Source organism: Haemaphysalis longicornis, unplaced genomic scaffold (genome assembly GCF_048455015.1).
Source record: "Haemaphysalis longicornis isolate Haplotype H1 unplaced genomic scaffold, Haemaphysalis longicornis Haplotype H1 scaffold_7, whole genome shotgun sequence".
NCBI lineage: Eukaryota > Metazoa > Arthropoda > Arachnida > Ixodida > Ixodidae > Haemaphysalis > Haemaphysalis longicornis.
In genome coordinates this window covers 51437257-51463544 of record NW_027526422.1, presented here as the reverse complement: position 1 = coordinate 51463544, position 26288 = coordinate 51437257, and the positions used below count along the sequence as shown (strand labels likewise).

The following is a 26288-nucleotide window of genomic DNA, read 5'->3' as shown; positions in this document are numbered from 1 at the left end:
GCGTGATCATAAGCGAGTTTGAGCCCAGGTGAGACTGCATAAGACTGATTTATGTGAAACTGCGTGATGCTAAGTCCATGCGGCTAAGTCCATGTGAGACCGGGAGAGCTGATCCAGCATTAATGTAGGTGTGGGTCCCAGTGAATTTGCTTGGGCGTGAATAGTATAGGCCACAGTTGTCATGGTCGTAGAATTCCAAATTGAAGCCGAAGTAAATTCATTGATTGATTGTAGGGTTTAACGCGCCGACGCAACGCAGGCGACGAGGCGCGCCGTAGTGGAGGGCTCCGGATTAATTCTGACCACCTGGGGATCTTTAACGTGCGCCAAAATCTCGCACACACGGGCGTTTTTGCCGAAGTAAATTCATCAGTTCAGATGAGCCAGTCAGATTATTACATAGCTGATGGCTAGCTACTGATCTGGCCCATTCCAAGTGAATGAGGCCATTATTTACCACAAATGAGTGCGTGACCACTGCAGTGACCTGGTAGCAAGGGCACTGCTACACTACTGAGCACAAAGTCCACGTGATATTCGTGATCCCAGTGGCCATTTTTGTACACTGATAAAATACGAATGTGCAACATGAGAAGGAGAATTTGGGGGGGGGGGGGGGGGGTGGGGGGGGGGAGGGGGGGTGTTAAAGATCCAAAGGTGGTCTATATTACTTCACAGCCCTTTACACACATCAGGTGCAGCTGTGAAAATGATAATGCGCCTCACTAGTACAAAAATTTCGTGGGTATTAAAGATCCAAAGGTAGCGATATGGTAGTATTTCAATAAACCGGGTGTGGCTTCAGCATGGTTACGTGTGGTTTGCACTTTATTTACAGGTGGCTGGCAGTGGTACAGTTGGACTATGGTCAAATCTGTTCCAAGGTTGCACTAGTTCCAAGAGTGCCAAATATGAAGTTGCTTGGCAAAGTTGCCCATCACAATCTGGAACAATCTGGAACAAACTAAAACGAAACGATGTCAGAAGAAAGGTCACACACCGTAAACAATGGCAAATTGAAGCAGGTGTGTGACTAATTTTCATGAAGGCACTTCTGGATAAATATCAGCTCAACTGCCAAATTCAGGGCAGTTGAGCCTTTATGCAACTTTCTCTGAATGACCTTCCGTCCCATTGACTCTTTTTTTGAAGGCATCGCATGGCCAGTCCTGCTTGAGACATGGCAGCAGCTCACATGCTAGGGGAGCTTTCAACCCGTGTAACCACACCAGACGCTCGAGAGTCGGACTTTCTGGGGACGAGAAATTTGAAGTACCTGTAGCACTGTGGCAATGGCTGCAGAGCACGCTGTTTGAACACTCACCACAATCCCCTTCCCCAAATGGAAGAGGCAGTGCCTGCAGAAGGAAGCAGGTAGCACTCGTTTCTCCCGTAGATCTTGATGATTGCAGATGATTTCAAGATTGTTGTGCACGAACACCATTCAGTTCCCTTTGTCCGCCAGAAGAGGGTCTCGACCCAAGATTCTTCGAGGTCCTTTCTGTCCTGAGCACCACAACTTGGCCTTTATCACAGACATAAGTTCACTGAGGTGAAGTGTTCTTGTTTCACAGCCCCTACATGTCTTCCTCACAGCAGCCGGCTTTGGTGTTCATGCACTGAAGTGCACTGAGCATTTTGGCACATTCTGGTGTCATGAGCTGAAATGAAGGGAGGCAAAAAAAAAAAAAAAAAAAAAAAAAAACAATTTTGCTTCCGCTTCTCTCGTACAGCCACACAGTAGCAACATAACACCAACTTCACTTGTTTTCTTTACCGTTAAGGTATCTGGCCTGGTTTCACACTTTGGGAGAGAGAAAATAATTGGTGAAACTTGCTCTAAGTCGCGCAGGGCTTGAACCATAGCGAAGCTGGAGGATTTCTTTCTATGTAAGCACTGAAGCACACACCACCATGCATTGCATTAGGTTTGAAATTGTTTATTCACGTGTTCCGTCGTTGCTTTTCACTGTGGCTGTAGTAGTCATTGTCATATCCATCTGCCGTCAAAAACTCGATTTAACGAAACCCGATTTAACAGATGTCTCGATTTAAAGAAGATATCCCAATCCCCCCTCAGATGCCCATAAAACCCAATGCTTTGACTAACTTAAAATAACGAAACCAATATCATGATCTGTTCCGGTTTAACGAACCTTTTCTCAAAAATGCAGCTCAAAAAGTGTTATGTTTTGGTCTATTCTGTAGAGAATGCCTCAAAATTGATTCGTGGCGAGCCAAAGATAATACTGTACAGCACATTTGTCCCCTTTTTACGAAACTGTGCGGCGCAAAACGGGAGTTACAATTTTGGGTTGAATTCACCACATGGCACCAGCGGTTAAAAAAAAAAAAGTTTCGTTCGCCTATATAGCACTAGTAGCACTGTTCCAAACATATGAGTAGGATAACTAAATTTAATTAAAAGACTAATTGACTAATGTAGGCGATATGGCACATGCCGTCACCCCAATTCCAAGGGGAGGCCATTAATATAATAGTCATCATCATCTACTTCGGTCTTCAGCGGTCGGATTTTTGAGAGCGTGTTTTGCACTGTTTGTTCGCCACCGTTCTGAGTTCCCATGTTTCTGCCCTGTGCAAGCAAGCACACCGCTAAACCTAGTGATGAGCGTGTCAGACATGAAGCCCGCCAAGAAAGAGGAAATGGCGGCTCAAGACGCTGCAAAGACATTTAAGATCATGAAGTCCCCGGCCCAGAGCTCTTAACTCTGTCCTTGCTGACATTGGTTCAAAAGATGGATGCCCTTGATCTGCTATGGACGTTTGCCAGAATGCACGAGGATACGTGCATTCGTACGTACATTTGGACGCAGTACAAATTTATGAGAAATCCGTGCGGCTGTTGCTTACAAAGTACACGCAAGCAAAGATCACCAATTTCTTTGGTGGGAATTATATTTGTAGTCCCCCCACAGCCATTCTTGTTCAGGCGACAATTTTCGTGGTCTCTTTTCACACGACACGTGCGGGCAGCAATTTTATTTTCGGGGAATTTGCGCTTCGCAAATGTGATGCTGCATGAGCTTGCTGGATGCCACTACAGTACATAATCGAATGTACCGAATTAATTAAGTGACCAAGAAATGCCAAGCTCTATTTACCAAAATTCTCAATTTAACGGAATAATTCGCGCTTCCGCTCAACTTCGTTAAAATCAGGTTTTGACTGTTTACCGTCATTTTCCTCATGCATGACTGGCGGGCTCGGATCATTTTGTCCACAGGCTTTCACATTTCTCCCAAAGTGAAATGCGTCAGCACGAGCTAACACTGGCGGCAACTGGCTTCGTGAACTGGTCGCCTGTAGCGCAAGCTGTCTTGTGCTACCCCATTGAGGCGTGGGCGCCGATGAACTGTTTTCTTGGTAATTTTTTGCGAGCGCCACGTGCAAGCCTGGGCGCAACACAACCATTTGTTTTGTTCCGCAAGAGTATGCAAGGTAACCATTTGTTTTGTTCCACTTGAACCTATCCATCACACTCCCTCTTCAAGAGAGAATAGTCGTGTATCCAGAACACTTGTAGCCCAATAACTGCTACCACTGACATCAAAATTTCGTGCCCCTCAAAGCAAGGCACATGTAGCTGATCTTGGGGCACTGGTTATTTTTCGAGACACAATCAGTGACATGTCCCCCCCTCACAGTAGTCCCGCAGCGTAGCATACATTGCTACCCGCCACCCAATGTAGCACTGTACAACCCACCTGCATGCCTCCTCTTCAGATGTCCTGGACCCAATCTCAGCTTCTCCCTTTGCCCGGCACTGGGCAGCAACAACCAAAGTTTCTATTCCCGTGACGCCAAGGATTTCATCCGCCTGAAAGCAAACATCGCAAGCAAGGTTATTAAGGGTCACAACAGGGCTCTGCAACATTACTTTCGCATGCATAACGTAGGGAATTGCAAAGATGGAGTTGTAAATTTCACCACATTGTTCACAACCCGCGATGAAACAATTTTTTACTCGGCTTCACAAAACCATGCACATGGCTTTTATGTATAAAGAATAATGAACGATGCATGTGGACATCTTTGGACAGGAGTGATTGGAAATCTATGGGAGAGGCCTTCCTCCTGCAGTACACACTGAAAGGAACACAATGATGATGAAATAAGGTACGTGCAACCAAATATATGGCCTACTACATACACGTTACACTATGTGGAAGATGATTGAACCATGCTCATCAATTGGATCAAAACCTCAAAGTTGGCTGCTCTCAGTTGGTTAAATTAATGTTAAATTAAAAGTTGATTGCTCTAAGCTGCTGCTGTGAAACAGCAATGACGTATAGCTACTACACCTAGCTCAATATGTTGCTATACTTATAGCTACATGTAATGACGTACAGCAACGCTTACACATATAGCTATACGCTATAGCTATTCTTACAGCACCATAGACACACTATGTATAGCCGATCCTTACCTCCCCCGCATCTTCCGTTGGCACAGCTGGGATGTCCAGGGGTTCTTCCTTAATGGAAACAGGCAGGTTGCAGGGCTATGAAGAAAAGGGGGGAAAATACAAACATCAATGTAAGCCTATCAGCACGTACAATAAAACCAACCGGCAATATTACATCCCCATCTAAGAAGGCACCAGCTAAATTACACACCAACTGGTTATACTGCAGCTGATATAATTCCTGAGCCAATTGCCAAGAGTTCAGTGCCAGTGCTGCAATTGCAAAAAATCAATCTTGTGCCTCCTCCTCCTCCATTCCTGCCCTCCCTCTCTTTCATCTCCTGCTGCCCCATCGGATGAAACTTAGATACGCTGCCAGCGTACCACCAACAATTCCTGGGCTCTGCGATACCACAATAGCGAAGTCCACTCAGCCTCCCACAAACCAGTACACGCCCTCCTTGTAACGTATTCGACTGTAACGCAGTTTGGTCGTGGTTGTAACCGTGGTTGGCTCCGGGTCAGCTCCGAGCAAAAAAGAGGGCTCCAATGTCACCTCTTAGCCGCCACCTGAAGACCTCCACATGCACAGAGCTGTTTCGTTGATTGCCACTTTCCTTCTCCATTTCCCTCCCCACACACTTCTTGCTATCACCTTCATTCATACTCCACTACACTTGGCATTCACTAAGCCAATGGACTGCTCATTTGGTTACACCAACGGCACTACTAAATGGACACACGAGCACTTAAAAGTGGTGCAATGCTGACAACTGAGCAGGCAAATTCTAGAGGTGCCTACCTCACTGCCTGAACCAGTTAGGCCAGGAATCCAATTCAAAGAGCTGAACACAAGTTCTCTTCAAAAAAAAAAACTACTACCGGCTTCTTTGCTGCCCTAATTATAACAAAGGTGACGTACAAAAACCGAAAATCTGCCAGCATGTATGTCCCGAGCTCCCCCAGTGCTGCCTCGACCAGACTCCTTGTACAATCTCTTAAGCGCTAACCACATGGAGCGACTTTGCAAGCGATTTGGGAACGACGCGACTACACTCGGTGACAACTTAAGAACGGCACCGGAAGTTGCCGCTGTGCCTTATCACCGTAGCCGGATGTTTCTCCGCGCGGCGCAAGTAGGGCGTTACTGGGAATATTTTGAACATGGCGTGAGCCGTTCCTGTGATTTTTTGGACTGTATATGCTTATAAACGACTCCAGTGACGACAAACAAACTGCATGATACAAGGCAGATGATATCACGCATTCATAGCAAACCCCTTTCAAAACGCGTGCGCACTGACGTCACGGGTCCGGCGCTTTGGCGGAGTGATACACTACATGATGTGGTGCCGTTCTTGAGTTGTAACACAGTATAGTGACGAACTACTTTTCGCCACGAACCGAATCGTCCATCGAATCGCTTGGTTCTGGGTCGCCACAAAGAGTCGCTCACCTCCTGCAAGTGGCCTCAGTGACTAGCCAATAGGAGAGCCGTACAAGGGGCGCAACTTCCGGCTTAGGGAAAGAACGAGGAGAAAGAGCGAGCGGCTAAACAGTGCATTCTAGAAAAGTACGACCCTCTGCTTACTGAAATACGTTTATTTCCCGCTTTTGTGACAAATGCACACACAAAAAAACCTTGAGGCCATTTGTACTTCCATAATCGTATTGGGCGCTGAGCCGCAATATTGGGATCGCTTTTCGCCGCTGCTCGTGCGATCGCTCTCATGTGGTTGTCTAGGCGAGCTATTGACACAAGCGATTGCGGATTTCCGTCGCGTCGCTCGCAAAAATCGCTCCATGTGGTTACTGCTTTACTCAGTAACCAACTCAGGCCCAAAACAGCCTGAACACTGTTGAGGCACTATGCTGCTGTACACATTTCCTACAAACCTTGCTTAGGCCACTAGAGTGCAAGCTCTCAATGAAGAACACTGCATTATAGAATATGACGAATGCTTGGCTCCAATGAGAAATATCTCCATTCGTACAAACATGATGATGCGTCATTATCACCATCCTGACCTGTGCATCACTAATGAAAGAGAGCAATAATCGCTGCGATCGAGATACCACTTGTGAAAGTCACTCCGCTTTTCATGTGTGTGGATGGGCAAGTACTAAATCTCTCCCAACTAGCAGGATCACGATCCCTCTCAAAGAAGGACAATGCTACGTCATTTGCTGCTCACTGATGTGAAAACTGAGGAGGGGCACGTGCATTTATCAGTACCCCAGCGGGCACGGTCTGCGGTCTTACATACTCCTTCTCAAAAAAAATTAACCATGAAATTTTTTTTTTGAGGCTACAAGGGCTTAACGATGCTATTCCTTTCCCACCTAAAATAATGAAAAAGGGCAAGCTAGGGCAGTAACCAATGATTTTGACATAAGTGATACGTGCACATTGTGCTCAAGCAGTGTAGGGTTGACTTACCCCTTCCCCAGTTTCCATTTCAACGGCCAACGGCATTTCGAAGAACTGAAAGCACACACAAGGAAAAATCACTTTCGGACAACACACACGTAGAGTTATCACGGCTCAAAACAGAATTAAAAAAAAAAAAAAAAGAAAAGAAAGAGTCTCTCAGAATGCAAGACGAGAAGCGTGAGCCTTGCATTCCAAGGCCACAATTTGAGCCAAATGTTTTTCTCTCAAAAGCTTGAAGCTTGCATTGGCTACCATGCTCGACTGCCTGAGGCAAGTAAAGCACATTACGTGTGCTTACCTCTTCGTCTGATGCTGCACTTTCTTCAGGCTCAGTCTTAGTGGTGGTGGTAACCACCTCGCTGTCCTGAAAACACAGAAAGTTGGCAACAAGTTTAACCATCGAGTTCGCAGACATTACTGTTGTATCTTGATTGCCCTTGGGGCTTCTCCATAATACTTGGCAGATTATAAGACTGCTCACGAGCTTGCAATTATTAAAAATACCTGTATTGATAGTGTGGAATGCTCCAGGTAGGAAGCTAACAACACTCGCACAAAATGCCAGCCAGCCCATTACCTCTTATCATTAGGATCCTTAACAAGCTATTTTTCAGTTCAGATTTTATCTCGCCTCTACTTTCTGGTTGTATTGCTGGAATAAAAGGTCAGCCTGATGAAGCCTACCAAGTACGAAGCACTCGTGGTATCCTCTGGCCACGGGTGTCTGATACTTCCTGGCTAGCAACTGGAATTTCGTTGGTAGCGAACTTCACCCCCTCAGCAAGAGATCAAACAATGTGCATGTTGCGTAGCATTCCAAACTTTGAAGTAAACAGACACTGAACACATGCAAAGGCAAAAGCGGTGTTGCTGCCCCAACTTCCACATTTCCACCTGCATGCAAGAGACAACACGCCGATACGAAAACTGTCATCGTACCACGTGCTGGGATGTGCTGGTACCATTAAGTTCTTTGCTGCAGGTGCATGGTAGCATCATCGGGGTCACGCACGACAGCTGGTCCACAAGCTGCCCATAGCTGTGGTGCAAACAGGGGGCCTGCAAAAGTGGCAAACAGAATAGAATCAACATTGTGCGAATCATAGATGTCCTGTATAATTAGAGTTGTTTGTTTCCGGGTTTTATATTTTTTTAGAATCGGGAGGTAAAAATCGGGTGCCATTTTTTGAACTGAAAATTGGAGAGAAAATTGGAGAGACGTTGCTCGCTCCGTCATATTCGGAGAATTGACGACGAGCAGGGATTGAGCCGCTTGCCTCTTCGCTCGCTTTGCTGCATTCCTTCGCTCCTTCCTTTCGTCAGCGGTGTACTCACGTGGTCGGCCACGCTTCACTATCATGTGCACTACCGAGATTGCAGCTGCCAACGAATCAGAAGCTGCAGACTCCACAGCAGCGGTACGTGCCACTCTCATAGAGATAGGAAATAGCTTTTATAGAGTTGACACTGCAGAATGAGAGGAATAGGGCAGCAATAGGGGTAAAGGGGGCTGTGATAGGAACACGCTTTTCAAAGATAAAAGCGCTCGGGCAGGCAAATCTTGGCCGAGCTTACGTGACCAATAAAGTTTGTGAGTTTGTGAACGCCTAATTTTTGAACAACCGCTAGTTGGCGGGAGTGGCGGGGAGTGTTTGGTAGAAGCAGGGTTTGCTGAAACCAAAGTTTGCACAAGTTGCTATACTTTCTAAAATTTGCAACTCGTATAAAAATTTTTTGTAGCAAGTAAAATAAATAGTTGTTAGTTCTTTGTGGTCACATTTTTATTTAGTTTTTGTTTTTCGCAACGCTGAGGTAAAACAGGTAAAGTTGGCAAAGGTACAGTAGCAAAGGCAAAGTGTACCGGCCGTAGCGGCGGGTTGATGTCGAAACGGGCAGAGGCGCATACTGGCGCTGCAGACGACAATAGAAAAGTGCGCCCGCCATCTGCTCATTGATTAAAACGCAAAGCGGCGTTCAAATATCGTCAAGTGCGACGAACGATTGTACTGCAATACATGAGAGAATGAGAGGCATAATACTGGTTATACTGAATAGTGATGACGAGTACCATTTTAAAAATTAGCAGTGGCTTCACTCGGCTATGCCAGGATATACGTAACGTAAGCTAAGGTTCACCGTGTAGTCAATCAATCGGCGAGCCTTGACGTCATCGACGGCGTCTTGTTGTTGCTGTTCCTGCTGCGATGGTCGGGCAGGGACTTTAGGTCGCGCACGCCGCTCAGCCTCCTTGCGACGCCGCTTTGCTAGACGTTCCTCCCTTTGCTCCGGTGTCTCCGCAGCACGTTTAGCCCTCTTCTGTTCGTTCTTCCTACGCTCAACCGCTAATTGCCAGGCAACTACTTCGGGATCCGATGAGTTAAGCTTCTCCGCTCTTCTGCGCCGCTGAGCAGCAATTTCGCTCTCCTTCCCCATGGCTATGCGTGTACCATCTCCACACAGATCTCCATGCGTGAACCACGTTGTTTGCGAACGCCTAATTTTTGAACGACCACTAGTTGGCGGGAGTGGCGGGGGGTGGTAGAAGCAGAACCACGGTCGCTAAAATCATGCTAAAACCATAGTTTTATACAATAATTTGCACAAATTGTCATATTCTAAAATTTGTTGCTCATATAAAAAATTATTTTGTAGCAAATAAAATAGTGTTCTTTGTGATCACTTTTTTATTTAGTTTTTTTTTTTAACACAGAGGTAAAGCCTACTCTATTAGTACACTGTACTATTCTAGTTCACTATAACTGTACTATGGGTAAAGCATGCAAACTAAAGGCAAAGTGGGCAAAGTGTACCCACGGTCTTTCCTCCATGGTACCGGCCATGGAGGAAAGAAAAGGTTTTCCTCCATGGTACCGGCCGTACGTCGAAACGGGCGGCGGCGCATACTGGCGCTGGGGGCCATGGGCGCGCTGCAGACGACGACAACAGAAAAGTGCGCCGCCAAGCCAGGTGTTCAAATATCGCCAAGTGCGATTGTACCAATCCTCCCTGTTCTGTGATTGTACCAATTGTACTGCCATAGCCTCCTTTATAGGAGGCTATGGTACTGCATTACATGACAGAATGACAGGTATAATATGGGCTTAATCTGAATAGCGATGACGAGTAAATTACCTCACCTTCCCGTGAGGGGAACCCTGTGGAGATGCGACGCATCTTGGGGGTTCACTTGGTGCTTCCGTTCGGTCGCGTTGACGGCGACGGCGTTTAGCCGCAGCTTCGGCCTGCCGAACGGCATCAGGATTCGCTGCCCGCCGTTTACGTTGAGCAGCGGCTTCGGTCTGACGAACGGTACTTGGATCAGCAGCTCGGCGTTGGCGTTTAGCAGCGGCTTCACGTTGACGAAGTTCAGGGTCGGCCGCTCGCTTCTCGCGTGCGGCAGCGGCTTCACGCTGACGAAGTTCAGGATCGGCCGCTCGCTTCTCGCGTACGGCAGCGGCTTCACGCTGACGAAGTTCAGCATTGGCCGCTCGCTTCTCGCGTACGGCAGCGGCTTCACGTTGACGAAGTTCAGCATCGGCTGCTCGCTTCAACCGTTTGCGTTCGTTATCACGTTTACGAAGTTCGGAATCGGCTGCTCGCTTCAATCGTTTGCGTTCAGCATCACGTTCACGCCGCTTCGCAGCCTTGTCTTCAGTGGTGCTAGCATTCCTGTTATCACAGTGATCGTTGCTTGTTACGGTTGCGCGGGCGTTAGCAGAATTGTTAGGTTCCATTCAACGCATCGATGGAAATCGGAACGCCGGTGCTGGAACTGGCTGGAACGACCGCGGCTATTACACAACGTGGCGCGGCTATGACGCAACACAATCCACTTTAATCCCATCCAAGCCAACCCAATCGAATCCAATCCAATGCCCCTCGTAGAGTGCAATGGAAGTAGAGTGAACAAAATCCTCCCTGTTCTGCGAGTGAACCGAGTGAACTCCCCTCGCGAGAGTCATGAAACTCTATGGCGAGAGCGTTCAGCGTTCGCTATCAGAGCGGAGAGGCACGGCTAGAATGAGCACAAATTTAACTTTGTTTGAACTATGTACCAACTAGCTCAGCAACAAGTTTTGTTAATTAGAATGAGCACGGCCGCTGGATGAAAGGCGCTCTCATCCAGCGGCCGTGGGAGAGGAGAGGGGGTGAGCGGCGAGAATGGGGAGGGGTGTGGACGGACAACAACAACCAACTTTCTATGTATCTGTGAACGTATCTATTAACGTTGACAACAACAACAACGCTGTATGGAGGGTCAAGGCGAGTGAATGAGATGCAGTCACCCTGTTCTGTGATGCAGTCGCATCTAAAATTAAACAATGCGCTCATGCACTCGGCACTTCGGTACAGGCGGTACCAGGGAAGCTGGAACGTGCGGCCGATGTTTTTACCCGTTTCGGAGTAACGTGCAGCCGGTGTTGACGCTGCTCCGCCCGCACTGCCGCGGCTTCTGCCCGCCGTTGTCGCTTGAGCTGCGCTTCCCGAAGTAGCTCGGTTTCCCTCTTGGCAGAATCGGCCCGCCATCGCCGCTTGCGTTCCGTGTCGCGATTTAGCGCGGCTTGGTAGGCTGCAGGGTCCTCGGTGCGCTGTTGCTGCTTGCGCTCGGCTACACGCGCCCGTTCTTGTGCCCGGACTGCAGCATCGGCACGGCGTCGACGAGCTCGTTCCCGCTCCTGCTCGCGGCGTCGCTGATCGCACGCGGCCTGCTCCTCGGGAGTACGTACGATGCGTGGCCGACCCATGTCAAAGTAACGTGCAGCCGCTCCGGCCGCACCGCCGCCGCATGTCCGCCGTTTTCTCTCGAGCTTGATCGGTGCCACACCGGCCACGCGCGCAGTATCTCGCTACGCGAGCGCTCTGCTGCGAGATACTCTTTTTCGCTCCCGCCGATGCGCTGTTAACAATTGCCACTTATCCATGTTTTGGTTTACGATCATGCATGTACGACGCTTCAGGCTTCGCTTCGTCGGGGCTGCGAAACCCTTGTGGAAAATGTTACGTCAAGTATGCGCACGAGAAGAGTTCCCGGAGGTAAAACTTGTCAAAAGCTTGTAGCGCAGAGCGTAAAACCAAGGTACGGGTTGCAGCCGAGCACACATTTGCGACCTGTTTTCCTGCCTCGTAGCTAAGCTGCTGGCGTTCACCTATTTGGGGCTCCGGGCAACTTTACTGTGTGTAGTTCAGCAGCCGTGGGACAGTGGCTAGAATAGGCCACTGTAGCCGTGGTAACAGCGGTGACAGGTGGGTATTTCCAAAAGTTCGTACGAGCTGCTGTTGCTGCTGTCGTAGTGGCGCAGTGGTCTAGGTTTATTTGAGCCAATAATAAAGAGAAAAGCGTGGGTGGCATCTTTTTCTTTTTTCCTGGTGTTTTCCCATTTACAAAGTCATGTTTCGGGTGATTTTGAGAGGCAAGCATCTTTGCTCGGGAAAATTCCCATGCAAACAGTGCGGCGCCTCTGTCCCCAGAGCAACAACTGCAATCGTTTTCTCTCTTTTTTTTTTTTTTTTTTGCAGCCGTTTCTCGATTATCCGGGCACTGAGAAATCGGCAGAAATATCAGAAATGCAGGGAGCCTGTACTTGCAATGCTACAATGAGTGTTCAGTTGGGCTAAATCTCCTAAGAATAACATAGGCTTGGCATTCGCTGTGCAAACTTTTGCTGACATGAAGCATGTGGTGGCAGGATCCAACAGACAAGCTCACATGGGAAAGGCGCGTCTATGCAAGCGTCCAGCCCCAGTGAACTCCACAAATGATGCATCAACCGCAGGTTCTAGAATAAAAGCATAGACATAGACAATGGTGGCTACACTACTACGAATCCATTGATGGACACATGATGGTTTTTGCTGAAGCTACGATCATCGCCATGCACCTGGCCCTGCCCACAGATGGCTCTGCCATTGGACGGGGTTGCTCACTGCGCACAAGTGGGTCCGCTGTACGGTGACCCGGTGGCAACAGCACTGCACTTCTGAGCATAAAAACCCCAGTGGACAGTGGGGCACCACAGGGGCACTGACGCAAAAAAGTCAGTTGCCCCCAGACATCAAGATGTAATACTAATTCATAGCCTTTTACATAGGTAAACCAGGCGTAGCTTCAGCAGCTTTACGAACATTCATGTACATCTTGCGTGATTTGAATTCTATTTACAGGAAACTGAAAGTGGTTTATTTTTACTGGTCGAAACAGTTCCGAGATATCACAAGTTGTGAGATTGCCAATCTTGCTTGCTTGACGGGTTAGCCCATCTGAATCTGGAACAAAGCGGAACAAGAATGCGTCACAGAAAATGTCGTACACCACATAAGATAGCAAATTAAAGCAGCTGTGTAGTGAGTAGTGATCCAAGGCAACACAAACAGTGTGGGGCAAATTGCTTAATTTTGAAGACGCGTAAATTTTGCAATGCTACCCGGTCTGCAACTGCCTCTAGATTTTTTCTGCATTGTGGTAACCTTGCGAGCTAAAGGCCTACTGTACTCAAATTTTTCTTTGCCCAAATCTGATCCAAATAAGTTGTTTAGGCTCTAAAAATCACTATGGCAAAGTTTTAAGCACGATGCCCTAATAGCGCAACTGCAAGCATTCAAAGTAGTTCCGAGCAGAAGCCGTTTGCACCTGGCGGAGAGTCACCGAAACAAGTTCTGAGTGGCCTATGACGGAGATGAGGAACCTGTCGCGCTGAGCTCACGCTTCTCCGGTGATTGGCACGGCACACAGCCGTGTGCAGGGATGCGCTCGTCTGGGGTTTCTCTGCTACAATGCCACGCTCTACTGCCATCGATATCACAAAAACTAATTTCATATATATATATTATAATGGGGTTTATTGGCAGGTCTTGCAAGAGGCACGAACGAGGTCTGGCCGTTTCAGAGTCCAAACGAAGTCTGGCGTCCGCGCGCAGGTCTCGCGCCGAAGCACTGTCGATGGAGCTGCCGCTGTGTCGCTACGGGGACATATACCCACTGGGGGATTGACGCCACTCAGAAGGTCAGCCTCCGCTTTAGCCGAACACATACCCACTCGGGGAGATTGGTGCTCTAACGGTCGCTCACTATCTTCGTTACAATCACCCCCGGGGACAGAAGGAGCCATCCTTGGCGACTCAGGATGATGCGACGATGAGCGGGTCGTAATAGGGCTTGAGACGCTGAACGTGAACCGTCTCGCGGCCACGGAAGCGACGATCGGCACTAGGAGTGACCGGCTCGACGATGTAATTGACGGGAGACGTTTTTTCGACGACTCGGTAGGGACCCTGGTATTTCGTCTGAAGTTTGCTTGAAAGCCCTGGGGCCGTAGACGGTGTCCGTAGCCATACAAGGGAGCCAGCAGCGTAAGTTGGCGTTCCACTACTGTCGCCGTGGCGATACTGCTGAAGTCCTTGGTCTGCTGCCGTGAAGGAGCGTGCCAGTTGGCGGCACTCTTCGGCTCGCCTGGCGATTTCCGAAACTGGAACACATTCCGAGATGTCAGGGCGGTAAGGAAGAATGGTGTCAAGTAGGCAGGAAGGTTCACGCCCGTACAGCAGAAAGAATGGTGAGAAGCCGGTGGTTGACTGCGTGGCCGTATTATACGCGTACGTGACGAAAGGAAGAACTAAGTCCCAGTTCGAATGGTCACGAGAAACATACATCGACAGCATGTCGCCCAGTGTACGGTTAAAACGTTCTGTCATCCCGTTGGTTTGGGGGTGGTAGGATGTAGTCTTCCTGTGAACAACGCGGCATTCAGTGAGCAGCGCCTCCACAACTTCGGACAAGAAGACTCGTCCCCGGTCGCTCAACAGCTCCCTGGGCGCTCCGTGCCGCAGAATAAAACGTTGAAGAAGGAAGGATGCGACATCGCGAGCAGTGGCAGTGGACAGTGCAGCTGCTTCCGCGTACCGTGTCAAGTGATCAACTGCCACAATAATCCAACGATTGCCTGCGGCCGTGCTGGGAAGTGGACCGTAAATATCTATTCCAACACGGTCAAAAGGTCGTGCTGGACACGGTAGTGGCTGCAATGCTCCCGTGGGATGTTGAGGGGGACACTTACGACGCTGACATTCTGTGCACGAGCGGATGTACTTGATCACAAATGTGTACATCCCCCGCCAGTAGTAGCGCAAACGGAGCCGCTGATACGTTTTCAGCACCCCAGCGTGGGCGCACTGTGCGTCAGCGTGGTGGTAAGAGCAAAATTCGGAACGCAAATGGCCAGGAATGACGAGTAGCCACTTCCTGCCTTCAGATGAGTAGTTCCGGCGGTAGAGCAGGTCGTCACGTATGGCGCAGTGTGAAGCCTGGCGGCGCGTTGCCCGGGATGCTGGAACTGTTGATGGACTCGACAGGTATTGCAAGATTGCGGCAATCCACGGATCCTTACGCTGTTCTGAGGCCATATCTTGTATAGCTAGTGACGCCACCGCGCAGTCTGCTGTGGACAGGGAACCAGTGTCGGACACGACGGGTGACCGAGACAGGGCATCGGCATCACTGTGTTTGCGTCCGGACCGGTATATGACTCGGATGTCGTACTCTTGAAGTCGAAGAGCCCAACGTCCGAGTCTACCGGAAGGGTCTTTCAGTGAGGACAGCCAGCATAGAGCGTGGTGATCCGTGACAACTTGGAATGGACGACCGTAAAGATAGGGACGAAATTTGGCGATAGCCCAAACAATAGCCAAACATTCCTTCTCGGTGACGGAATAGTTCCACTCCGCCTTAGTCAGGGTGCGACTGGCGTATGCAACAACGTATTCATGGAAGCCTGCTTTACGCTGAGCGAGAACGGCACCTAGACCGACACCACTGGCGTCAGTGTGCACTTCAGTAGGTGCAAGCGGATCAAAATGGCGTAGTATGGGTGGCGACGTCAGCAGGCTTCGCATAGCCACAAATGCCTTTTCACAAGCAGGAGTCCAGTCGGTAATTTCTGCGCTTCCGTTGAGGAGCTGTGTCAAAGGGGCGATAATGGTGGCAAAGTTTCGCACGAATCGCCGGAAATAGGAGCAGATTATATATATATATATATATATAAATAGTATATATATATATAAATCCTTCACCACTTGCACTCCCGCAGGCAATATTTGCTGTACCTGGGCTGGCCCAACGCCACGCCACCTCCACCTGTTACACATTTCCAAAAGTTGGACTACCAAACTTGAGTTGTTCTACGCTCAGATATAAAGATTTCTGATACTTTCCTCCCTCGATAAGAGAACCAATACCTGCCTTGCTCATGGTAACAAATATATCCACACAAGTTCGTGAAGTTTGAAAGCTAACAAAACTGCTTCTCTCCTGAACGATAAACTACATTATATTTTCAATTGTGAAAAGAAATAAGTAATTAGTTTTGTAGACTGTTAGATTTAGTTTACCTGAAAGTTAAATGCTATCAACAGCACGTGGTAAACTGGTGAACTAGTAGCAAACCGCAGATGTAACTTTTTTCAAGTTTAGTGCCTCATCTAGTTTCGCAGCTAACATGCGGCTCCAATGAATGAATGAATGAATTTATTGTCAAGAAAAAGGAAAGGAAAGACCACCAGCAGGCGTAGATTGTCACACCTAGGGGTGGACACCGGAACGCCTGCTGGTGTGGGCTCCAAGCCAATTTTACAATTCAGTGCCCGATGTGCAGTGTCACCTAGGTGAAAGTTACTGGGAAAATATTCACAAAGCTGTCTGCACGTAAATACACAGCATAAAACAGTTCATGATTGATTGCCGCCTGTACGCAATTCGTTCCCGTCAAAAAGTTAAAAGAGAGAGAGAGAGATCACCAAGGCACCAGCTAACCAAAGCTGCTTTTCTCGATATCATATGAGCAAGCAGCTCTGTAAACCTGAACCTGCTTTTTTACTCGCAATACCAAGTATTGGTACTCCTACAGGTATTCTAAAGCAAAAATAACTGCCGACAGTCTTCGTCATCTCAGTCGATAGAACCATGAAGTCGGCATTGCGCCCAAATCCATGAGCCTCGGTAAAATATTAGTGAAAATAACAGTGAAAAACGCGATGCTGCCACACGCATCTGGAGGCTGTTGCGAGCGGCCGCAGGCACTGGCGAGCCCACTTCCGTTGCATCATTTATGTCATATCGGGCCGCTGGCAATGGCCGCTTTCATTTCCAGTTTCGCTTCCGAAAACGCCAATCTTCACGAGCCATTTGCGTCGTCCGCGTTCCTGTTTGAAACACAGTGTTTTGCAGTTAGCACTCTTTTCATGTGTACTATATTAGATGACATCACTTTTATGATGGTGAAAATTTGGGTGCAGTTGGCTTTTTAAATTTGGGTTTGTGTTAGTACTGCAGAGGAATCCACACGGAGTCTTTCCTCCATTGTGAAACAAACTGCCACGAATCCAGTTCAGCCCACAGATACCCTAGAGCTCCTGCTTGCCCCGCCAGGCTGCAACGGACACCTTGCATAGTGGTGCTCTCGTTGAACCGCATCATTGAAAATCCTTTGCCCCAATCTCTCCACAGTCCCGCCACCACTACGTCGAAGCTCTTTAGCGTCGTAACCATGCATATGCTGCGACCAAACACAGACACGTTGCATTCATGTACATTTTTCGACAGCAACGAATTTCGACGGTTTTGTGGGTGTTGCTCCAGTAAAAAAGTGCAATATTTTCATTGCACCTAATTTCTTGTGAGCACTGCCCCCTCCAGTTGCAACAATCTTAAATTGTGTGCATTTAAAGGGACTTTGAAGACAACATACACTTTCACTGCTGTCCAAAAATTGACTCGCCAGAGTAAAAAACCACCCCAGCTCTAATGCCGACATAAGCAAATTAGTTACAAAATGAAGAAAATAGAACGGTGGCGACCCAACAGCTCCTTTCCCAAACTCAACTTATGATGTGATAAACTAACCAAAATAAATGATTACTGTCAATTTTTTTTGTGAAATGGCAGCTGGAGCTGATTTCATTTCAAACAAGGATTTTGAGGCAATAAGACATATAACAAACTACCGTATTTGCATGATTCTAACGTGCTTCTTATTTTAAGAATAGGCGTAAATATGTACACGTTACAACAGGACTCAAAGCTCAAAAATGTCAAAACTGAAACCGCCAAGTCAACTGAAACGAAGCGGCTCAATGAACGTCGGATGCTCCATGTAAACGCAAAGGAATCATATTGGCGGAAACTGAAGGGAACCGGGCAGCGTCCAGTGTATGCGTCCCAGAGTCGTGTGTTCGCGAGTGGCAAAAACAAACGGACCACATTTTTAAGTGCAAAGCTTCACGGAAGGGCTTTCGCTGCCCACAGCGAGTGCTAGGACAAATGTTCAATTGAATGGTTTGCACAATTTTGAGGAGTCTGTTACCGGCATTATTTCGTGTCCGTGGTAGAATCGGCGCCAAGTTGTTTGTGTGGTTTCTGTGTGCTGAATTCTACTGTACATTACAATAGTGCAAATACGGGTGAAATAATGCCTCAGAAATAAACGTGAATTGGAGGCAGCAGAGCCGGAAGTCACCAGCAGCTTTACAAGAAGCAGTGATGCGATGCCATCTCTTGAGTGGCCCTTGTAACAGCACGATTGCTTTTGAAATCCAAATAATTACCAACACATCATGCCCATTGAAGATGCAGGGGAGCTCAACTCATTAATATTATCCAGTAGCATCTTGTTAAAACCCTTACCATTACCTCTTACCACAGATGGAAGGGGCACTCTTGGCACAAGTTTTCAGGTCGCTCCCATCCTTCCGACAGGTCTTGAGGATTTCGAGTGACTGCACAATTGTCGTGCACGACTACCCTCCTATTGCCTTCGTCCACCAGGAGAGTGTCTTGATACAAGACGGGAGGCCCAAGCACCACAACCTGGCCTCTATCACAGACACAAGTTCTTGTTTCACGGCTCCAAAAAGTCTTGCACGCAGCAGCCGGCTTGGTGTTCATGCAAGCTCTTCGGTACATCCCAGTGTCAAGTCAGGCATGTGCTGAAATAAAAAGGAAAGGATAACATTTGCTCTTCAAACCGTACATAACATTCGTTTTTCATGCAGTAAGGTGAACGCTAGTGGTTTTCTTCATCGCTGAAGTATGTGGCCTTGTGGCAAAAAAAGAAGTCTTGCACCTGTGGAGTTATGCACCTGTGGAGTTATGCACAAAGACCACAAGAAGCGGGAACCTTTCAGATGGGCCAGAATGCGAGACGGATAAGTTGAAGTTGGAAAGCAGGCCTCGTCCACACTGCACTTGGTGCAACGGCAACAGCCAACACAAAGTAGAAGGTAGAAACCGCACAAAGTAGAACGATGAACTCATGAAAAGTAGCAGTGCATCAATGCAGCTCAGTGCAACGCTGTTTACTCCTACAGCTGACAGTTACAACCACTTGTCACGTAGACGCACATACTAAGGAGGGCCTCTTTCTTGTTACGGGCTCAATAAAAACGAAAATACAGGTTGTACTGAAGAGTACGCAGTTAACAGCTCGTAATGCCATTATGTAGTATTCTAGTTGTCTATACATACATCAATGGATGCTGTGCAGGTTTTGGAAGGAGACATGAACCTCCAATTTAAGAACAGCACACAAAAAAAAAAATCAGAGAGAAGGGTACTCCAAAGCATGCCATGCTCTTCCTTGCTCTGACAGTTGGCACAGTTTGTAAAACACCCTTCAGCCTAAAAAAAAATTCATAAGCCACTCCATCCGGGGATGGTAAATGACTAGCGAAGCTTCAGACCAGTCTATAAACAGCCACTACATTGTGACAACAGAAGACAAGTGAAATACAGAACAAAGGATGGCAACTTGTCTCTACAACAGGACCAATGGCACGAGGAGGCAGAGGAAACGAGACATAGAAGCGCTTGGAACGCTGACAAAGATATGGCAGTGTGAACATAGCCGACGTAGATCGCACAGTGACAAACCTTTGAGAAACCTTTATTACAATGAAACTCCGCTGATATGTCCCCAGGACTTACACGACGACCCGCTTCTTACGACAGACCACGGCGTCCCCGGCAAACTCCCTATAGAAACAATCCATTAAAAACCCCGATGATATGACGCACGGGTGCATGCAGTCCCGCTTCATACGACGGACCCTGGCGTGAATAAACCGACGTTTTTACCATACCTTACATTGCTTCGCCACCTCGTCCCAACCTTTCTTTATTCTGAACCCCCATTTGACACTGCTTGATGTGCAAAGGTCTGCATGCGGGCCAGACCACTTGCTGAACAGACGGAAGCAAGCAGGCAGGTACTAGTGAGCCGAGTTAACTATCAACTTCCCCATGTGGCAGCAGTACGCCAACACACCAACCGCGAGAAGTCGAAGTTCAGGTGGCAGGTGGACCGTGAATTTGAAGCTCCCATCACGCCACCGATGAATGCGAAAACACATATGATGCTACCACACAGTGATGACCGAACACCCGCTTTCCCACCCACTCAAACCAAGTTTGTTCCTTTCACGACGCTCCCTCTCCCTATATCTCTGCTCTCTGCTTATCAGTGTCTTTCAAAGCCGTATTGTCACTACACTCCTTTCTTTGCTAGGGTGCCTCGATTCACGCATGTCCGCTGCAAGGGTGGAGACCGCCATTTTGGGTCACTCGCTGGTCACCGCAGCAAGTCACTGTAGGAAGACCGTGCTATAATTTTCGCTGCAACTCGTTTTACTCATTAAGTTTGAATCATCGTATCTATTTGGCATTGCTGGGTCTTATGGGAAACGAAAACAGCTATGCATTAAGCACTTTGACCCAATACCAACAACACGGGACCGTTCAAAGGCTGTCTTCACCTTGTAAGCACTGCCGTTTTTTTTTTTTTTTTTTTTCATCTCCGCCTTGTACGATCGTTTGTTTCGCTTAGCCTTTGCAGTTTCACACTCGCTTTTTCTCCTCTCAATTCACTCGGCCACGTCGGCCTTATCTCGCTTGCGCAAGGCGCGGGGCTGGCAGGCTATAAATAGCACCAGACAGCACCGGTGTCGCGTAGGGCGCACTGCTTAGCTGGTGGGCTAGATCAAATGCCGTAGAGGGGAGGGGGGTCCAACATAGGCATTTCTTTTTTCTTTTAAACTTGAGATTTCAGCTAAGGATTCACACCCTCACGCCATTTCGTTATATCTGAAACGTCATGCCATTGCCTTGGTGTGACGGTCGTGTCATGGCCGTAGTAAGTGGGCTCATTTGTAGTCACCCAGCACAGCATACAATGCTATCATCCATCACATAATGTAGCACTGATGTGATGTATGACCCACCTGCGTGCCACATCTTCAGGCTCCCTGGACTCATTCTCAGCTGCTTGCTCTGCCTGGCACTTGGCAGCAAGGACTAGAGTTTCTATCCCAGTGACGCCCAGGATTTCATTAGCCTGAAAGCAAACATCACATGGCAAGAGGAGAGCCACTTTTAGGTGTCACAGCAGGGTTCTAGGGAAAGGTTATTCTCATATGCAAAATGTAAAGTATAGCGATGTTCGAGGCATAAATTTCATTACACTGTTGACAACCTGTGATGAAACACTGCTTTTACTTGGCTTAATAACAAAACCCATGCACATATTTATGGAATACGATAAAGGAGTCCTGTGGGCATCTTAGGTCAGGAGTGACTGAAGGTTGATGGGAGAGGCCTTCCTTCCACAGTAGACACAGAAAGGCTCACAACATACGTACGGTCATTTTCATGGCCTATTACATACACATTACGTCCCGTAAAAGAAGTCTGAAGCGTGTTCATCAGAACTTTCTTCGAAGTGTTGGTTGCTCTACACTGTACTGCCATGAAACAGCTAAATGGATTTGTAGTGGCTACGGCTACACGTATGGCTGTACATATAGCTATTCCTACAGCGCCATACAGACATGCCTGTACTATTTATAATTACACCTTCCTTGATACGCTACGTACAGCCGATCCTTACCTCCCCAGCATCTTCCATTGGTGTAATTGGGATGTCCAGGGGCTCTTCCTTAACGGCGACAGCTGGGTTGGAGGGCTAAGAGGAAAAGGGGAGGGGAGGGGGGGTACAAAAACATGAAATTAAGCACATAGACAACAAAACAAACTGGCGATATTATACCCACACTAGGAAGGCAAAAACTACATTACATACCACCTCGTTATACTGTGGATGGTCACTCTGCCTCTTAATGTTACCCTCAGCCAGTTGGCAACATTTCAATGCCAGTGCTACGACCATGTGACATCAATCGTACCCCTCCCCCTTTTTTTTTTTTGAGTAAGCAAAAAGCCATGAATTCATTTTGCACTTGCTTGCACAAGGCAAACGAGGAAATGTAATGGTGATTACACTTCTTTGTAGTGCAAATTTCGAGTGCAGCTGTCGAGATATTTTTGTTGCGATGATATTACATTTTGTACTGGCAATGATATATGCCTTCGAATCAATGTGAAGCCAAAGGCAACCCCAACAAGAAGCTGTTGGAGCTGTTCAGTGATCACTCCAGAAATGGCCCATTGAAAAGTTGAATTCCTGAACCCCCTTTCCAGAAGAACTGACTCCACAACGCTCACGTGCCAGCACATCACTAACACTTCCTTTGCAGCGTACTGGGCCACTTTTACACTGCACATTATTTTCACACAGCACACTGCCCAGCCCAGATTCCCTATGTAATGCACGATCCACTCATAATGTAGACGGCTCAGGTATTGAACGAGCCGAGAGGAGGGAATTAGCACTGTCCTGCTTTCCTGAAGCATTTGCTGTACCTTCCTCCACTTCCATCCTTACACTCTCTGCCTGCGCAATCGCCTTCACTGCACTCTGTGTTCGCCGCCTCTACCCTACACTACACCAATAGATTCTCCACTCAGTTTTGCGGATGGTGCCATCAACTGCACATACAGGCACGCCCAAAGAGCAAGGTGCTATGCCGTGAGCTGTGCAGGCAAGTTATAATGGCACCATCTCACTGCCTGAATCAGCCTGGCCAAGAATCAAAAGTAAAGATACAAGCACATCCACCCCCGCACAAAAAAAAATTTCCACCAGCTTCTTTTGTTGTCCCACCTTTTGTAACAAAGGTGACATATATGCGGCGAAACACCTGCTTGCGTGTACGTCACATGGACCAACCGCCGCTGGCTTAACCTAGCTCCTTGTGCACTCCCTTTCGCTGCACCACCTCAGGCCAAAAGGCAGTGACGCCTGTTAACACTACGCTGCTTCACACATTCTCTACATGTGCACGTACGTATAAGGTGCGTCTACATGTGAGGACTGTGCCAAGCCCTCAACGAATCCAAAAGAGACACTACTGTCTTCATGGCGTTTTGTTTGCGAGGTTGTTGACAAGAAGACGGCGCCCTTCAAGGACAACAGGCGGCTTTATTGAGCGTCTCGCAGACCACCCTCAGTTCGCCTCCATAACCGAACATGAAGAAGATGAAGACGAAGTGCACGAGCCGGGCCCATACCTCAAGCATGCAGTGCAGGCCCAGCGCCACCATTCAATGCCACTTCTTTTTCCTCTAACAACAAAGTTCCAACAGTTGTCTTAGTTTGACTAAGCTAGTTTCCCTACCCTTCTCTTCCTCCTTTCCACAGGCTAAGTGCCATGCCATACCAATGATGATAAATTTCCTTCCCTGCCTTCTATGTACCTCATGCAAGTATGCAACTAGTATGCAAGCTCCCAATAAAGGTGACCGCATCCAAGAATATGACAAACGGTTCGCTGCAAAGAAGGATATTTCCGTCCCTACATAACATGATGATGCATTACCATTACCATCATCATCAAGATCTGCTTCGTACTGACGAGAAGGGTCTGCAATGAACACTGCAATCGAGATACCACTTGTAAAGAGCAGTGATGGTCACCACACTCTCCAATTGCATGGAGGAAGCAGGGTCAAGATCTCTCTCCTAAAGAGGGGCAAAGCTGGGTTACTTGCTGTTGTGATGTGTAATTTAGTTTATGTTCGTGCCACAGGTGGCGTACAGGTTAAGGTGGCTTAGTCCCACCACCATCATCATTGAGTGCAGGTTGGTTATATATGGTGTGTGACAGGAATAGAGGCTCTCTTTGTCTGCGGGTTCGAGATGGCGTGTGCATCTCTCTCTTCCATCGGTACATTGAGCCACGAGAGCCGAAAAGCAAAACTCAAGGCGCAAGAAAACTATTATTGGTGATGCTCCCAGCTTCCGAACCGTGCCCTGCCAGATTCAATGCACGAGCTCCCGTTTCTCCCTGCTGCCTCGTCGTCTTCGTGGTCGAAGGAGGCACCGGGCGGAGAGATTGAACCGGTAGCTCGGCGTGCGTCGGATACAACACTTGCCACTAATGTAAGGGCGGCTTTGAGGAAGAGAAGGCAGTGCAAATTTATGAATGCTACTCCCGTCTTCATATTCTGTAGTGTCACAGACACCTCCTAAAAAGGAATATTTTTTTGTTGTTTGACGCTTATGGACCGATTAAAGGAGCCATTAAGAGGAAATACAACTTCGTTTAATTTGAAAGAACTAAGATTTAGTATCTCACTCAGCTCCATTACAATCACAAAAGATGTTTTTTTAACGAAAAAAAAAAAAGCAAGAAGTATTTAAAAACTTTCATATTTTGTGCCACAGTGACGTGTTATGAGCAAGAATGACGTCATACGGGCCAACAATAAAAAATAATTTTCAGTAAGTTAACTGCACGTTAGCATTCAAGTGATGCGGTCAAATGGAACTAGAGGCCCCATTACAGACGTCCAGTCATGTGTCGTCGCGACAGCTCAGTTTGGCGGCCGCCAATCCCACAAACAAGGTTCCGTGACGTCATAGAAAAGTTGCGGGAAATTGGCTAGGGGGTCGCGACTGCTTCACACGTTTTCTTTTATATCTCTGTTATTTGTTCGAAAATTGTGATGATATTGGTATCATTGTTATCGGGACAAAGCAGTCTTTCTAATAAACCCAACTTCTATTTTGTGTCATGGCTCCTTTAAAGCTACCACTTTTGCAACTCAATCAATTGAAACTGCAAGCTAGAGTAATTAAGATTCTGATGTGAGTGCACTGTGCACGCTTTGCTTGAGTGGTGTTGGGCAAACTTACCTCTTTTCCAATCCTCATTTCAACGGTCAGCGGCATTTCGAAGAACTGAAAGCAGGCAGAAGGTAAAGCATTTTCTGAAAGCCACCACTTCTAACTATAACACGGATGCAGAACACAGAAAAAAAAAAAAAAAAAAAAAAAAAAAAAGCAAACAAGCTATCCTTAGGAACATAAGATAAGAAGCCCACAGGTTTCACTCTCAAGGCTGCAATTTCGGCTAAATGCCTTCACTTAAAAGTCTACAGTTTGCATTGGCTACCATGCTGATCTGCCCAAAGCAAGTAAAGCAGAAAATGTGTGCTCACCTCTTCGTCTGATGGTGCACCTTCAGGCTCAGTCTTGATGACGGGAGCAGTTGTCTCGCTATCCTGAAAACACAGATGTACATTTAGGAAAAGATGGTAACAAGTTTAACCATAAAGTTCATAGGAAATACTTTCATTTTCCGTTCGCCTCTGAGGCTTATCCTTAACACCTTTCAGATTACAAAATAGTGTTTGCGAGTTTGTGGTAAAAAATAATGATGTGCTTTTCACATAACAGTGTGTCCGTAACTATGCAAGAGGTTTTAAGTAGGAGGCAATAATATCACTTATGCGGAATGCCAGCCAGCCCATCACTGCACATCATTAGGAACTTTAACACACTCTTTTTCAGTTCGATCTTGCCAGTAATTTGCTTGGATTGCGATTAACATGTAAACCTGACAAGGCCCATTGAATATCAGGCACTCGTGGTATCCCCTGGTCACCAAGTGCCTGATACTTCCTGGCTAGCAACTGGAATTTCATTCTATTTCGTTGGAAGTGAACTTCACCCACTGAGCAAGAGATTTAAAAATTTGCATGCTGTTTGGCATTCCAAAATATCAAAGTAAACAGATGTTGAATTAGTGTGAAAAAAAAAAGTTTTGTTGTGTGCACGCAAGAGACAACATGTTCACACAAAGACTGCTCTGGTACCGTGTGCTGGGGGGAGCTGGTGCCATTCAAGTCCTTGCCGCAGGTACATGGCAGCATCATGCGGGACACACGCGCCAGATGGTCAGCAAGCTGCCCATGGCTATGGTGCAAACAGGGTACCTGCACAAGGGGTGAACGGAACAGGATCAATGTGTGGGTTGGAAATAGTGGGCATGGCTCACTATAAAGCTAATTACCAAGTTCTTAAAAGGGCCATGCAGATAAAATACAAGTTCGTTCTATTCGAAAGAATTAGTGTTTTATAGTTCCCTCAGCACTTGTCCGGCAATAAATGATGCTTTTTCACTCATAAATTAAACATTTTAAGCCAAAAGTTCAATTCTCCCGCTAAATCGTGTTTTTGCGACATTGGGGACGACGTATTC

At 47.4% G+C, this 26288-nt stretch overlaps 2 protein-coding genes across 10 annotated transcripts in view; both read right to left on the bottom strand.

Moving 5' to 3' along the window:
- Window positions 1–810: 810 nt before the first annotated feature.
- Window positions 811–12052, bottom strand: LOC144145604 (uncharacterized). 5 transcript variants are annotated; one of them, XM_077677274.1, is made up of 8 exons: window positions 11261–12052; window positions 7806–7925; window positions 7165–7230; window positions 6873–6917; window positions 4454–4528; window positions 3729–3841; window positions 1325–1661; window positions 811–944 (listed from the first exon to the last, which is right to left on the bottom strand). In XM_077677274.1, exons 1-7 carry the CDS (start codon window positions 11609–11611, stop codon window positions 1655–1657), a joined length of 777 nt encoding a protein of 258 aa, XP_077533400.1. In that variant the 5' UTR covers window positions 11612–12052; the 3' UTR covers window positions 811–944; window positions 1325–1654. The 5 variants fall into 5 exon arrangements, with proteins under 5 accessions (XP_077533400.1, XP_077533399.1, XP_077533398.1 ...); XM_077677273.1 differs by lacking the exon at window positions 11261–12052 and adding an exon at window positions 10004–10687 and having other exon boundaries at window positions 811–954; XM_077677272.1 differs by lacking the exon at window positions 11261–12052 and adding an exon at window positions 10004–10687.
- A 900-nt stretch (window positions 12053–12952) lies between these two features.
- The window catches only part of LOC144145602 (uncharacterized), a 28089-nt gene continuing 14753 nt past the window's right edge, over window positions 12953–26288 (bottom strand). For 3 of the 5 annotated variants that reach the window (XM_077677270.1, XM_077677267.1, XM_077677271.1), the window contains 7 exons: window positions 25903–26022; window positions 25246–25308; window positions 24941–24985; window positions 21794–21868; window positions 21129–21241; window positions 18538–18839; window positions 12953–13130 (listed from right to left, as the gene is read on the bottom strand). In XM_077677270.1, the coding sequence (XP_077533396.1) occupies window positions 18824–18839; window positions 21129–21241; window positions 21794–21868; window positions 24941–24985; window positions 25246–25308; window positions 25903–26022 (432 nt within the window). In that variant the 3' untranslated portion in view covers window positions 12953–13130; window positions 18538–18823. The remainder of the gene's footprint in view (window positions 13131–18537; window positions 18840–21128; window positions 21242–21793; window positions 21869–24940; window positions 24986–25245; window positions 25309–25902; window positions 26023–26288) is intronic. The other 2 variants (XM_077677269.1, XM_077677268.1) reach the window with 2 other exon arrangements.

Coding starts and splice junctions, on each gene's coding strand:
- LOC144145604 (XM_077677273.1), bottom strand. CDS start 10,600: ATGGAACCTAACAATTCTGCTAACGCCCGCGCAACCGTAACAAGCAAC. Junction 4,529..6,872: donor AAATGGAAACTGGGGAAGGG/GTAAGTCAACCC, acceptor TTTTCTTCATAG/CCCTGCAACCTGCCTGTTTC. Junction 3,842..4,453: donor CAACGGAAGATGCGGGGGAG/GTAAGGATCGGC, acceptor GTTTGCTTTCAG/GCGGATGAAATCCTTGGCGT.